Genomic DNA, 12,113 nt, shown 5'->3' on the forward strand with positions numbered 1-12,113 from the left:
AGTTAGGATGTTTATTCCCATTTAAAAAGTACCTAGGGAGAAGAGTGGTTTTAGTATTATGAAAGGGTGACTTACATGTCTGAGCCTGTCCCACGGACAGCTGACTGGGACCAGCACTCTTGGAGTTTTGCTAAGCCTGATAAGGAGACACAATGCCCAAGCATGAGAGAAGGTGCACTTGAGAGGACTGGGACCCTGAGGCAGCATGGCCATCCAGGAGGAAACTGAAAGGTGCTGATGCTGACGTCCTAGGAACGCGAGAAGGGGCCCTCTTTAGGAAGGCTGGTGCAGAATATTCACTCTATCCACTTACTAATTTGGTTGTTACTGGCTTTGTCTGGGATTATGTCTTCTGTTAGATCCTCAAACTCCAATGAAAGAAGTACTTGTTAGGTTCACTTAAGCTTGAACATGTATTAGACATATGCATATGGGATACATACAGTGCTAGGCACTGGGTTATATATATGTATGACATGCTCTGCCTTTATGACATTTAAAATATGTTATGTCTTACGGAAAATAAAAACAAAAATGATGTGGTACAAGGTCAAACAAGAAGGTTGAAAATGAAATGATAACGGTAGTTCATTTTAATGTTAAGTAACTAACAAATAAGGACAACATCTGGTATATGGTTCACATACAATGCACTGTAGGTTTTAAGAAATCTACCTATATTACATTGTATGCTATATTACATATATTACATATATTACCTATATTACATTGTGTAAGGGATGAGGCCTTCATCAATGCCGAATGTAGAGAAAGGTACAGGCACTCGTGGTTCACAGCAGGTCACAAAGAGGTCATGCATGTGAGGCTACTTTAGTCAGTTAAATAAGAGCTTATTAATACCAATATTTGTGTCAAATATTGTTCTAGTGTTAAGGGAAGTCTTTTTCCTTGGAAGAAAGGATGCCAGTTTCAGAGAAGTAACAAACTGAAAAGCCTGCTTCATTTTGCTGTGGAGTATGAGGGCAGAGGTGGAAACAGATGGCCCTCAGGTCCACGTGCAGCCTTCTCTGTACAGGAACAGTCAGATAGACTAGCCAGAAATACAGGCATTCATGTCGTCCAGGGAGGGTGTTTCTTTAGGTAAGTATGTAAGAAGAGTCAGGTGACAACTGAAAGACATAGAACATTCTGTCTGGCTAAAGACTCAAGAGGAGGTGGCCAGGGAAATGGAGACTTATATTCAATAAGAAATCTTCAGTGACATTCTTATCTTTTTCACTCCTATAGCCGACATCAACTTGGATATATCAAAGCCTTTGAAAGCAAACCTGAGTTTTACCAAACTGCACCAAATGAACCACTTTTTAAAGAAGATAAAACGTGCACATGGCCTTGCACATAGCAAAGAGACTTCTGACACCACGGGGAATAAGGACGAGCTTCTAGTCTCCAAAGGTTACCGTGGAAAGTTGTCCAAACCTAAAGTTCATGGAGATGGCGTGCAGAAGGTTTCTGTTCAGGAAAACATATGGAGAGCTATTTCCTCCTTTCAAAAAATTTCTGCCCATACCACTCAGATTGTGGTCTCCATGGAAACTGTTCCCCATCCTAGTAAGCCATGCCTGTTAGCATCTCTATCAAACCTCAGTGGAAGCCTTCATGTCAAAGCAGCACAGAAAGTACCTGGTAAGTCACAGATGAGGGAAAGGGAATAGGGGGTGGAAACATGGAGAGAAGCAGTATGATTTGTTAACATTGGAAAATGCACCATTTTGAACATTTGTATTGTGTAGATGTTAAAAGTTTTAAAGACTGTTAGATATAAGGACATTTGGGCTTGTGATCTTGTTTTAGATATAAGTTTGTAATATCCATTGAGCCTAGATATTTAAATGCCAGGGTGTTTCTGTCTACCACTTAAGGTATCTTCCTGTAGATGCCTGGAAGGCCATTCATTCTTGCTTTCTTTTTGCCTACAATAGCTGTAGTGGAACCACAGAGTATCAAGTTTTGTGTGCAGTTAGGTCAGTGATTCTCAAAACCTGATTCCAGAACCAGCAGAGTTGGCATCACCTGGGACCTTGTTTGAAATGCAAATTCTCGGACTACCCTGACAGACTGAGTCAGAAACTGGGCCAGGAGCCCAGCAATCTGTGTTTCCAGAAGCCCCACAAGTGACTTTCATGCACCATATTAAGTCACTGGTAACTATTTTTTAAAGAAAAATTGCTGTGGCAGCAGAGAGGACCCACAAAGTATATTAGAAGGCAAGGTTCAACTGTGCAGGAATGCCATGAGGGCATTCTACCAGGCAGCAATACCTGGGAAGACTGGCTTCTGGGCCGCCTCTGAGCAACCAGAGGTCTGGGCCCTGCAAACTGACAGTCCTTGGTAGGGGGAGAGGTAAGAAGGTCACTGGCAATGACATCTACATTTTCCTCTTCTGTCACCTTAAGCTGTTGTGTGCTTTTCTTACTGAATCAAAAAGGGTGGACAGAAGCCATGTGATGGGGAAAGAAAAAGACAAGGCACAGGTGGGAAATAACAGCTTTCAGTCACCAAAACTGCTACTGTAAAGGACTAGGGCACAGTGCCAGAAATTTTGCTCTGAAAGTAAAAGTAGCAAAAGAGAACCATCTTTTTTTTTACAACTTTAATTTGAAAGGAAAAAATTGAGGCTTGGGTATGGTGCAGGGAATAAAGTAAATCCTTAAATTGTGAATAACGTAGTTGTTTACCAAAAACAGAGTTGCAGCTGGAAACTAACTGTAACTTAGTTGCACATAGCTAGTTTGAACACAGTAGTTTAAGAGATACAGAAAAAGTTTTACAGTTGAGAAGTATGACTTTCCAGCCAAAACATAGATGATTTATTTCTTTCTCACCAGAAATATTTGTGACCAAGCCAGCAAAAAGTTCTTTATTTTTTTATTGTCCTAAAAGTTAGAAATGAAAAATGTAAGGTTTATGGGACATAAAAGACTATGAAGCACTGGAGGGCTACAGTGTCCTATTTATCCACAAATAAATTGCAGTCCAGACACCACCGGACCCATTCCCACGCCTTTCCCATTGCACCTTAATCATAGCAGGGAAAAGTTTGAACTAAAAAGAGTAGAAGAACTTAAACATACCATTTTCATTCTAGGTCCTATTTTTTCATCTGTATTATTTTTTTTTATTCACTTGCTATTCATCCACTTTTAAGGCTGTCTGTACTTGGTAAATATATATAAAATAAAAATAAAGTCCCTCTCTCAGAGCTATACAACTTAGTCAACTCATTCTGGTTTTATGACTTGTTTTTCCCTCTTTACATTAGAAAAAATACATATCCTACTCCTTGCAAAGTAATGTTCTTGAATCGAATGAAACACAGAAATAAAAACTACCGCTTTCACCAACACATACTTTATACAACTCGAATGTGTAGTACCCATCAGATGTTCTAAAATAGTTATTGTGTCAAATCAAAATTGAAGTTAGCCATTTAATAGGAAAAAATTTATTATGAAACTATAACAAATACCAAAGTCTATTTTTTGTTTCTGCCTAATGTGACAGCATACTCAGTTTAAGAAGATCAAGTCAACAAGATAATAAATTATAATTACGTGAAATAAGATGTCAATTTCTAGTTTTTGTAAAGGCTGATTTCTAGGAAAATTATAATTGAGATGCTACATATTTTCAAAAATTAATTTTACTTTATTTTCAAATAAAAAGCTTTGAACATTAATTTCACTGTGTAGTTAAAAAAATATCTAAATATTTTCATGCTTTGCAATTTGGATTAAATATATGCAGATATAGTTTTAGGATATAGTTTTAGTAAGCAGTAAAAGTACCCGACACCAGAAATACACACACATATACAAAGAACCACTTACCAGTAGTCATATTTTTTTTTTGTCTTTTTCAAGTGATATCATTCTGCATTCGACCAGAATTTTTTATAATATATCTTTGAGCTCAATGGAGTTAATGTCAGATTTTTATAGTTTGAATCTAATACAGAAATACTTAACTGAGTCTTTGATTTTACAGTTTATATAACTGTTGTGACCATCTGCAACAGCTGCACTTTTCAAATTATTTGCTGAACCAAATTGAGCACAGTGACAAAAGTAGTCATCTCAGATGTACTATTAAACAGAGAAAGAAAGAGGAGCATTGCCTTGGTACAGTATAGCCATCTGCTGTACAGATGTTATTGTATAGAATGACTTAAGATAAAATAATTGTAGAAAATTTTCATTAAAACCTCAACAATTTGCACTTGTTTATGCGAATCTGCATAGCTCCCCAATGAGACAACACACTTGGGGTTTCTTTGGTTCTCACTCACTTTCTCTTTGATCCTTTTTGATGTGCTGACTTTAATAAACACAGTCAAAAACACTGTGCAAAAACATCATGGAAAAAACTACAAAGGAACAATTATAGCGGCAGAAACTACTCTAATCCCTAACTTACGCAAGCTATTTTTAGTGAAATATTTTTTTTAACACTCTTTATGTGACAATGTTATATAAACAGGGAAAAAATGGTCCTTTCCAGATGAATTTTAATTTAGTTTCTGAAATAGACTCGTAATGCTAGAAGAATCTTATGCGCTAAGTAATATTTAGAGAAACACCATTGGGAATGTGTTGTAGGCATGTTCCTTCATTTGTCAAAGGTACAAAAAAATTTTTGTTCACCTAATGATTATATTGTTTTATAATCTAAATTGTCATAAATTGATAAGTGTATGTGGATATGTGGAAAGAAATAATAAAAGCATGGAAAGGAGAAGTTAATTTTCTTCCCAAAATACTGTCATTACATTTAAATAATTAGAAATTATTAAGAAATTACACTGTTTCTACAAGTTTTTGCAGATTACTCACTGAAGTGGTGGAAGTAATTCCAATTGTTTTTCCAGTTTTTTGACATTTGGAATAAAGTGAAATGATTAAATATTTTCACTTTACCAAAAAAAATAAATAAATAAAATAAATTCCATGAGTTCTTAGACTCCTTTACTATTCTGCTTACCCCATAGTAGGAGAGTTTCAGGGGCCTTGATTTTTTTTTTATGCCACTCTGCAGATGCTAGTATGATAGTAACTTTGTTACAATCTAATGTGTATTTCTGCTGAAATATTATGTTTTTGCATGTGTCTTCAGTAAAAAGACCCTAAAATTCTCATTTTAGTAGATATAATTCTTATATTTTAAAAATCGGTATATAATACTGCAGAAAACCCTATGATTGTATTACCAATAATAAAATGAATTACATTAACAAATTATATTTTACGTTTTGAAATATTTTTGGGCTAGTAACACTGCTATTGTTGTCCATTGAATCTATTCCATTCTGTAGTATATCTTTGTTAAAAAACAGCCCCTTTGCCCCATGTATACACATAACACAATCTTTTTTGCCACTTGAAGTATGTCATTTTGGAGAAACTAGATATATATAGCTATAAATTCTGGCGTGGCTGTGTAGCACCTTCCACAGGGAGGGTGTGGAGGGAGCTAGACTTTAGCTCCCTGTCAGAGTAAGTTATGGCTCTCTCAGGGCGGCACTCCTTAGATTTCTGCAAACAGGAGTACACAATTGAGAGCTGTGAAGTCGCTGTGCTTGCGGCTACCCTGGGCTTTCTCAGAGGCACTTACATTGGCAACTTTCATTTAGGTAAGGAAAGAAAAATAGGATGTGAACAAGCTAGATGCTACAGAGGACAAGTCTGAGGGAGGCCATCTTGGCTGGCTAGTTAGTCAGAACTGGGAAAGTCCTGTGTCCACGAGGACTTGAGGGACTTTTCACCCTGGCAAAAAGCAGTGAGTCGAACCTCTTCTGATCAAACAGCTGGGATTTAAAAGAACCTTCACCGCCCCAGCAGGACTTACCTTTGTGTATCGACAAAATTAGAAAGAAAGAAAGCATGCTCACATTATTTTGCAAGTATATAAAATGGCTCTTCTCGAGTTCACCAGGTTCTCAACCGTTAAAATATAAAGAACCTGAAGTTCCTTTTCATGCACTGAAAAGTGAAACTGGGTCGTTAGCAGATACAGAGCAGAGCTGCAGCTTTTCCTTCCACAGGTCACTGGATCTCCTGAGGCAAGGCCCCTCAGGCAGTGTCGGCGGCCTTTGGATGCTGTAGAGCCACAAGTTAGCCTAAAGGGAAATAAAGCATTAAATTAGATATGACTACCTAAAAGAATATGTTGCAATAGTAAGCCATTTACAACACCCCAAAGACTCTTGTTACTTTTAGGAAGAAATAGCTTCTCTTTCCAACGCCCTGAACAATAGGAAATGAATTCTTTGTCAGTGAAAACCAGAGGACAAATTTAACTTTTAAGTAGCCACTGAGGATTGAAGTGGAAATACAGCTTGTAGACAGCTATACAAATCACTAACAAACTTTAATGAATATTGGGTGTGGGCATCAGGGTCCTGTCATTTTTGACACTATGTCCCAAGTAGCTTAAACCCAACACTCGAGGAAAGGTGGAGACCTCATTGGGTCTGTAACATCTGGGATTTTATTTGTCATTTTGGCATACCCTGCAAGCGCAAAAGAAAGAGTAAAAGGGGATTATCTTGACAATGAAATGAGTTACTGAATCTTGTGATAATGAAAAGCAGAAGAATTCTAATGCCTTTCTATAGTCCCCGAGGTAGAGGTGCGTTTATAGTTTTGCAGAAGTAAAATGTAGGCAGGCAGAACAGATGGCCTAGGGTTCGTGAAACACGATGCCCCTCCTCCCCAACCTAGGACTGAGTACCACTATTAATCCTGGTCAGAGTCCCTCCTATTACTTTATAACAAGGTTCAAAGTTGCTACTGATGAACTGGCATGTGCCTCTTTTTTTTTTTTTTTATTTTTATACTCTTTAAATACCTGTAGAGTACTGATTTTTCTAACAGTGATATTTTTCTGTATATTTTATTGAACGATTTAGTCATTCAAAATGACTAGAATATAAAGTTTTAAAACTTAAATGAGAAATAAGTTGACCAAGTAAAATTATAGCTTTTCCCCAAAATAAAAATCACGGATGTATGAGATACTGTAATGCTCCTGTCCTCCTCTTAGAGGTCATATGCAGTACAGAGAATAGCTCAGTGTTCAAGTTTTATTCTCCTTTTTCTGATAGTTATAATACATTATTATGTAGACTTTTGGATAGTAGCAAGTATTATCAATACCAGTAACTTAGAACATCATTATACCCTTAAAAATTAGGAATATTTGAAACTTAATGAAAACATTAGTGGATCACAATGGGATAACTATTTTTCACAATAATGTATTATATACTAAGGAACTGAAAAAGAGGAGCTGATTGGCTACACACATACACACACACACACACACACACATGAAATGGAAAGGCTGCTTGCCTGGATTTGATTGGTTTACACTGTGTATTTGTGTTCAGACATTGAACGGTGCACTATAAATATGTCCAAATATTAACATATCTATCAAAAGTTTTTAAAAAGGAAATTTTTAAGTTTTTTAAAAATTTAAACATTAATAAGTACATACTGTTCAGGAATGTTTATTCTTTAACAAATTTTGTTACTGTAGTGCTCTACCTTTTAGAGGGGTGTATTTACATTTTCCTGTGCTTAAGGGCTTATGCATTGCTTAAAATATCTATTATGTGGTTATTGTTCTTCAGATAGATTTTTTTGTTTTAATGCTATGTGATTACTGTAGATGTTTTGGATTCCAATGGGAAACATTTAAAATATGTAAGATGGTAAGTTCAGAGATACAGAAGGTAATCTCTGGGTTGAATTTCTGATGTATTAATTTCAGGGCTGCATGAAAAATAAAAATCATATAATAAGCACAAACTTGGGTTATCAGAGCAATCGCATGTGCCTGGTGTAGTGAACATGATGTACCTGCCCAGCCTTTCGTACAGGGAGATGAGCTCATTTCAGATAACCATCTCTGACTCTTTCTTCTGATTCATCACTGACCTGAACTCCATTTGAACCTTGTTAGACAAAAAACAAGCAGAATTCCTGGCCCTAACTATAAAATATAATTAAGCCCTTTTGAAATGATGTGTAAAAGAACATTGCTGTACCCCCACTTATAACCGCTACCACCACCACAACCAATAAAGTTAAATCAAGCACTGCCTGTAATGGATTAAAATAATAAATGTTCCTGGATTTCAGTGTTTGAAGTACTTGGAGAAAACAGGCTCCCAGCAGCCCGGGTAGCTGAATGCAGGAGAGACATTTATTAATGACGAGTTCAAGGATTTGGCCTGTTTAAGATCATTACTTTCTGTTTACCGTGTGTGTTACACATCTCTTGTATTTTTACACAGCCCACATGTGTCCACACGCAATAATGAAAAGGTCTTTTTTTTTTTTCAACAAAAGAATTGTTAATTGTATAAATATGGTTCTCTTGGGGAATATGAAGTCTTCATAAGACTCTGCTCCCTTCTAATGAGAAATCCAGTGCAGTCATTATAGTCGTCCAGGTAAATCCGCCTTCAAATCTTGTCTCTGGCTAAATTAGTTTGTTTCTTGCCCTCAGTTGTAGTTACTAAATTCCAAACTTTATCTAGATTGCTTGCTAGAAAACTTTTGGCCTTAGGATATATATTTTAGCACTGTGTCTCATTATAGTAGACCCTGTGTGTCCTGTGTTCTGTAGGAAAAAAATCACTGCTCTTTATTCTCCTGGTTTTAACAAAGATGTGGTAAAGAACCATTTCTGTTAGATTTGGACACATTTGGATAAGAGTGACTGATAAGAAATTTCACATCTACACATACGAAGCAGAATGTTGCTTGGACAGGAGGGAAAAGGGATTTTTGAGACAACAGAAATGCTATCAATTGACATGAAGACCCATCACTGTGCAAAATGTAATTGGGGAAGAAAGTTCGCGCCCTAGTAAGGAAGTATTTAGGGACCTTCTCCTTGGTAGCTTGCTCCTTTACATCCTAATGATTGCACCTGTTAAGTTTGTAGTAAGGAAACAGACAAGCATTGTAGGCTGGGCCCTGAGGCTGTGCTAAAAGAGAGTTACAAGTAAATCTGTATCCTCCAGGGTACTGAGTCTGTGTCAGCAATTTCGTTTTGCCTGCAGTCACAGCAAATTGCCTTCTTGCCCACAGAAGCCAGAAGGCTCTTTGCTCGGGAAGTTTCTGGCAAAGCAACCCTGTTCAGCGATGAGTGACTGAAAACACATCTGAAATGTTCTTCTATTCTCTGCTTGGGCCCCTGGGCCTGTTGGCCATGTTGGCATATAGCATACTGAGGTTGTGCGAGAGAGCTAGGAAAAAGCCCTTATTCACCACCCTGTTAGCAGTTGGAAACATAAAGTTACTTAAAGCTAACTAACGGTAGTAGTTTTCGTGAAATGACATGGTGCCAGAAGGAGGCAGGCAGAAGCTGCATCCCAGCCCTACTGCTTATTGACCAACTGACTGTGGTAAGACTCATGCTCTAGCTCATCTCCCAGATGAAGGCGAGGACACTTAATGTCAGGGTGCCTGAGAGGACTGGTGACATAATATACGCAGACCAACTTACACAGCGCATGGCACAAATTAAGGGCTCAGTCAGTATTGGGCTTTTTGTTTCTTTCTCCTCTCTCTCTCAACTTAGTCACACCACATGAATGCCAAAATCATAGTTCGTTAAATTCCAGAGGTAAAAATAACCTTAAAAATCATCCTATTCTTTATCAAGAACCGATTTTTTTTCTTTTTCTCCCACAGACCTCATAGTCCAAGCATACTGCCCTTAGGATTAGATGGCTAGCTAGATGAACTTGATATCCCAAAGATAAGAACGTTAGTATCCCACCACAGCCCTGTTTCAGACAGATTCACGGTTTCTTTTAGGCTCTTTGAGATACTAAACATACCTCATAACCTCCATTACTGTGGGAGACCTGAAAGCATCCAGGAACCCTGGGTTGAGACCCACTGAGCAAGGACAAGAGAGGTTAAGTGATTTGCCCAGGGTTGTCTGAGACAAAGTGAAGACCCCTCTCCTGGCTGCTAGTCCTTTAAAATCTGGATTATGAAGCTCAAGGCAGTCTCTCCGTGCCACTCTAGTCACTGTGCAAAGATATTTGTTTTAAAAATGTCTTTACGTTTATCTTAGTTCTTTTATCTGTGTGACTTACTTTAAAAGAAATGATTCAGCAGTGGTTTCCTCTTGCAATTAAATTAAGCAGCTGCTGTAGTGTTCGAGCGTTCACTGTGGTCCTTTCCTCCATGCGGGGGCCGTTACGCACTTTCCAGTAGGCACAGTCAGATCTGCCAGTTTGCCCTTTTTCTCTTTAACATAGCCACATGATCCAGTCAAGTTTTATTTTTCTAATAAACTCACACAACTGTAAAAACAGCACGATGGCAGGCTGCAGGGGAAGAAGGAGGGAACGCACATCCTCCATCACTCTTTGGCAGCTTTAGTTGTTTTTGTTTTGTTTTTTTTGTTTGTTTGTTTGTTTGTTTTAGGATCATAGATTTTTAAAATACTTCTCAAAAAACACCTTCCCCAGACAAGGGCCAAGTATAAGTAGCCAACTCGGTAGACACCTCTTCTCTCATGAACCAATTCTCCCTTTCTTTGTGCGAAAGAAAAGAATTCCTCTTGGGCACTTGTTTTTCCATTTTCTTATGCAGAAAAGAAAAGGTCTGGAGTAGACTCTGGGTCCCAGCGTTTGCTCCTCAGTGAGAACTAGATGATCTCTGGGAACCCCGGAACCCTGCCTGTGAGAAGTCATCTGGGTGCTTAGGGGAAGGGATGCACATTCTAGGTGGGCCAGCCCAGCTGGCTCTCATTGTGATGACTAGACTTTGAAGTGAATTTGTTAGCACAGGCATCCCTTAGTGTTTGGACTTGTTTCATATGTCAATTTTTCTTATGCTTTAGCTGACTGTTTTAATAGGTACAAAATATACTTCCAATCTTCTTAAAAAGATTACATGAATTAAATGTAATTACATAGACTGACCAATTTACATATTCTGATTGGTAGGAATGAGACTCTTTTATTTCATGATTAAGACACCAATAACTATTTTCATGTACTTGAACATAATTAGTTGAAGGAGCTAGAAATAAAAAATTGCATTTTTTTCATGAACTGATCATACTTTAATGGGCCACACTTAGGAAAAAAGTCTTCGACCATTTGAGGCATCCTGATGTTTCACTGTTATGCAAATCAGCTTCTGCATGTATCTAGCACATGCTTGCTGCTTTTCTAGTAGCCTAAGATTACTTCCAGCTGGATTAAAAAAAAAATACCTGGATATGCTTTACTTGCACATGTCATCATCACGTACTCTTTCTAATGATGTACAGAAGCTTGATTTAGATTGCATATTGCTCCGTCAGCACGCAAAAAGTAGAAGCCTTACTAAGGGCCTAGTAGATACAGATGATGTAGGGCTGGCAGCATTCCATAAATATTTTCCAAAACAAGTGGTTTGCATTTATTAGTCTTCTGACGGAGTATTTTGAAGGTCAAGAAACTATTTGTTCCTTGAGCTGAATTTTTATACTCAATGAAAAGTATGTCAGTATGCAAACAAAGCAAGACTATTTCTGTTTATTCCGCCAGTTGTTTCTGAAATTACTTCTCAATGTTGCTACACCTCATTTAGTTTAATTAAATATCTGCCATTGGTTTGCTACAACTGAAATCAAAAATATAAACACAGATTTTTGAAAATGGTCAATGGAAAAATTCAGCAGAAAAGCATTATGTTGAATGAAAGGAAGCAGAGAGAAAAGGTTATATACTTGGTCAAAATGATCACACAATTGCTGAATGCAACATAGGAGCCTGGGATGGACAGAAAAGACGTTAGAGAAGAAACTGATGAGATTCAAAGAAGATCTATAAGTTAGTTACTAGAATTATGTCACTGTTAATCCACTGGTTTTTGAAAATCATACTCTGGTTTTATATAAGCTGTTAACATTGAGGGAAGCTGGATGAAGGACAGCAACTTTGCTGAAAGCCTAAAATTATTGCAGGGGTGGGGAACCTATTTTCTGCCAAGGGCCATTCGGGTATTTATGACATCATTCACAGGCCATACAGAATTATCAGCTTAAAAGCTAGCCTGCTATAGATTTATTAA

General features: G+C 37.6%; 1 protein-coding gene across 11 annotated transcripts in view; it reads left to right on the top strand.

The window, feature by feature from the left end:
• The window catches only part of VPS13B (vacuolar protein sorting 13 homolog B), a 778,478-nt gene that overhangs the window by 593,229 nt on the left and 173,136 nt on the right, over nt 1-12,113 (top strand). For all 11 annotated transcript variants that reach the window (XM_051844655.2, XM_070075348.1, XM_051844658.2 and 8 more), the window contains one exon: nt 1,249-1,647. In XM_051844655.2, the coding sequence (XP_051700615.2) occupies nt 1,249-1,647 (399 nt within the window). The remainder of the gene's footprint in view (nt 1-1,248; nt 1,648-12,113) is intronic.

The sequence above is a fragment of the Oryctolagus cuniculus genome, chromosome 6, assembly GCF_964237555.1.
Source record: "Oryctolagus cuniculus chromosome 6, mOryCun1.1, whole genome shotgun sequence".
Classification (NCBI taxonomy): Eukaryota; Metazoa; Chordata; class Mammalia; order Lagomorpha; family Leporidae; genus Oryctolagus; species Oryctolagus cuniculus.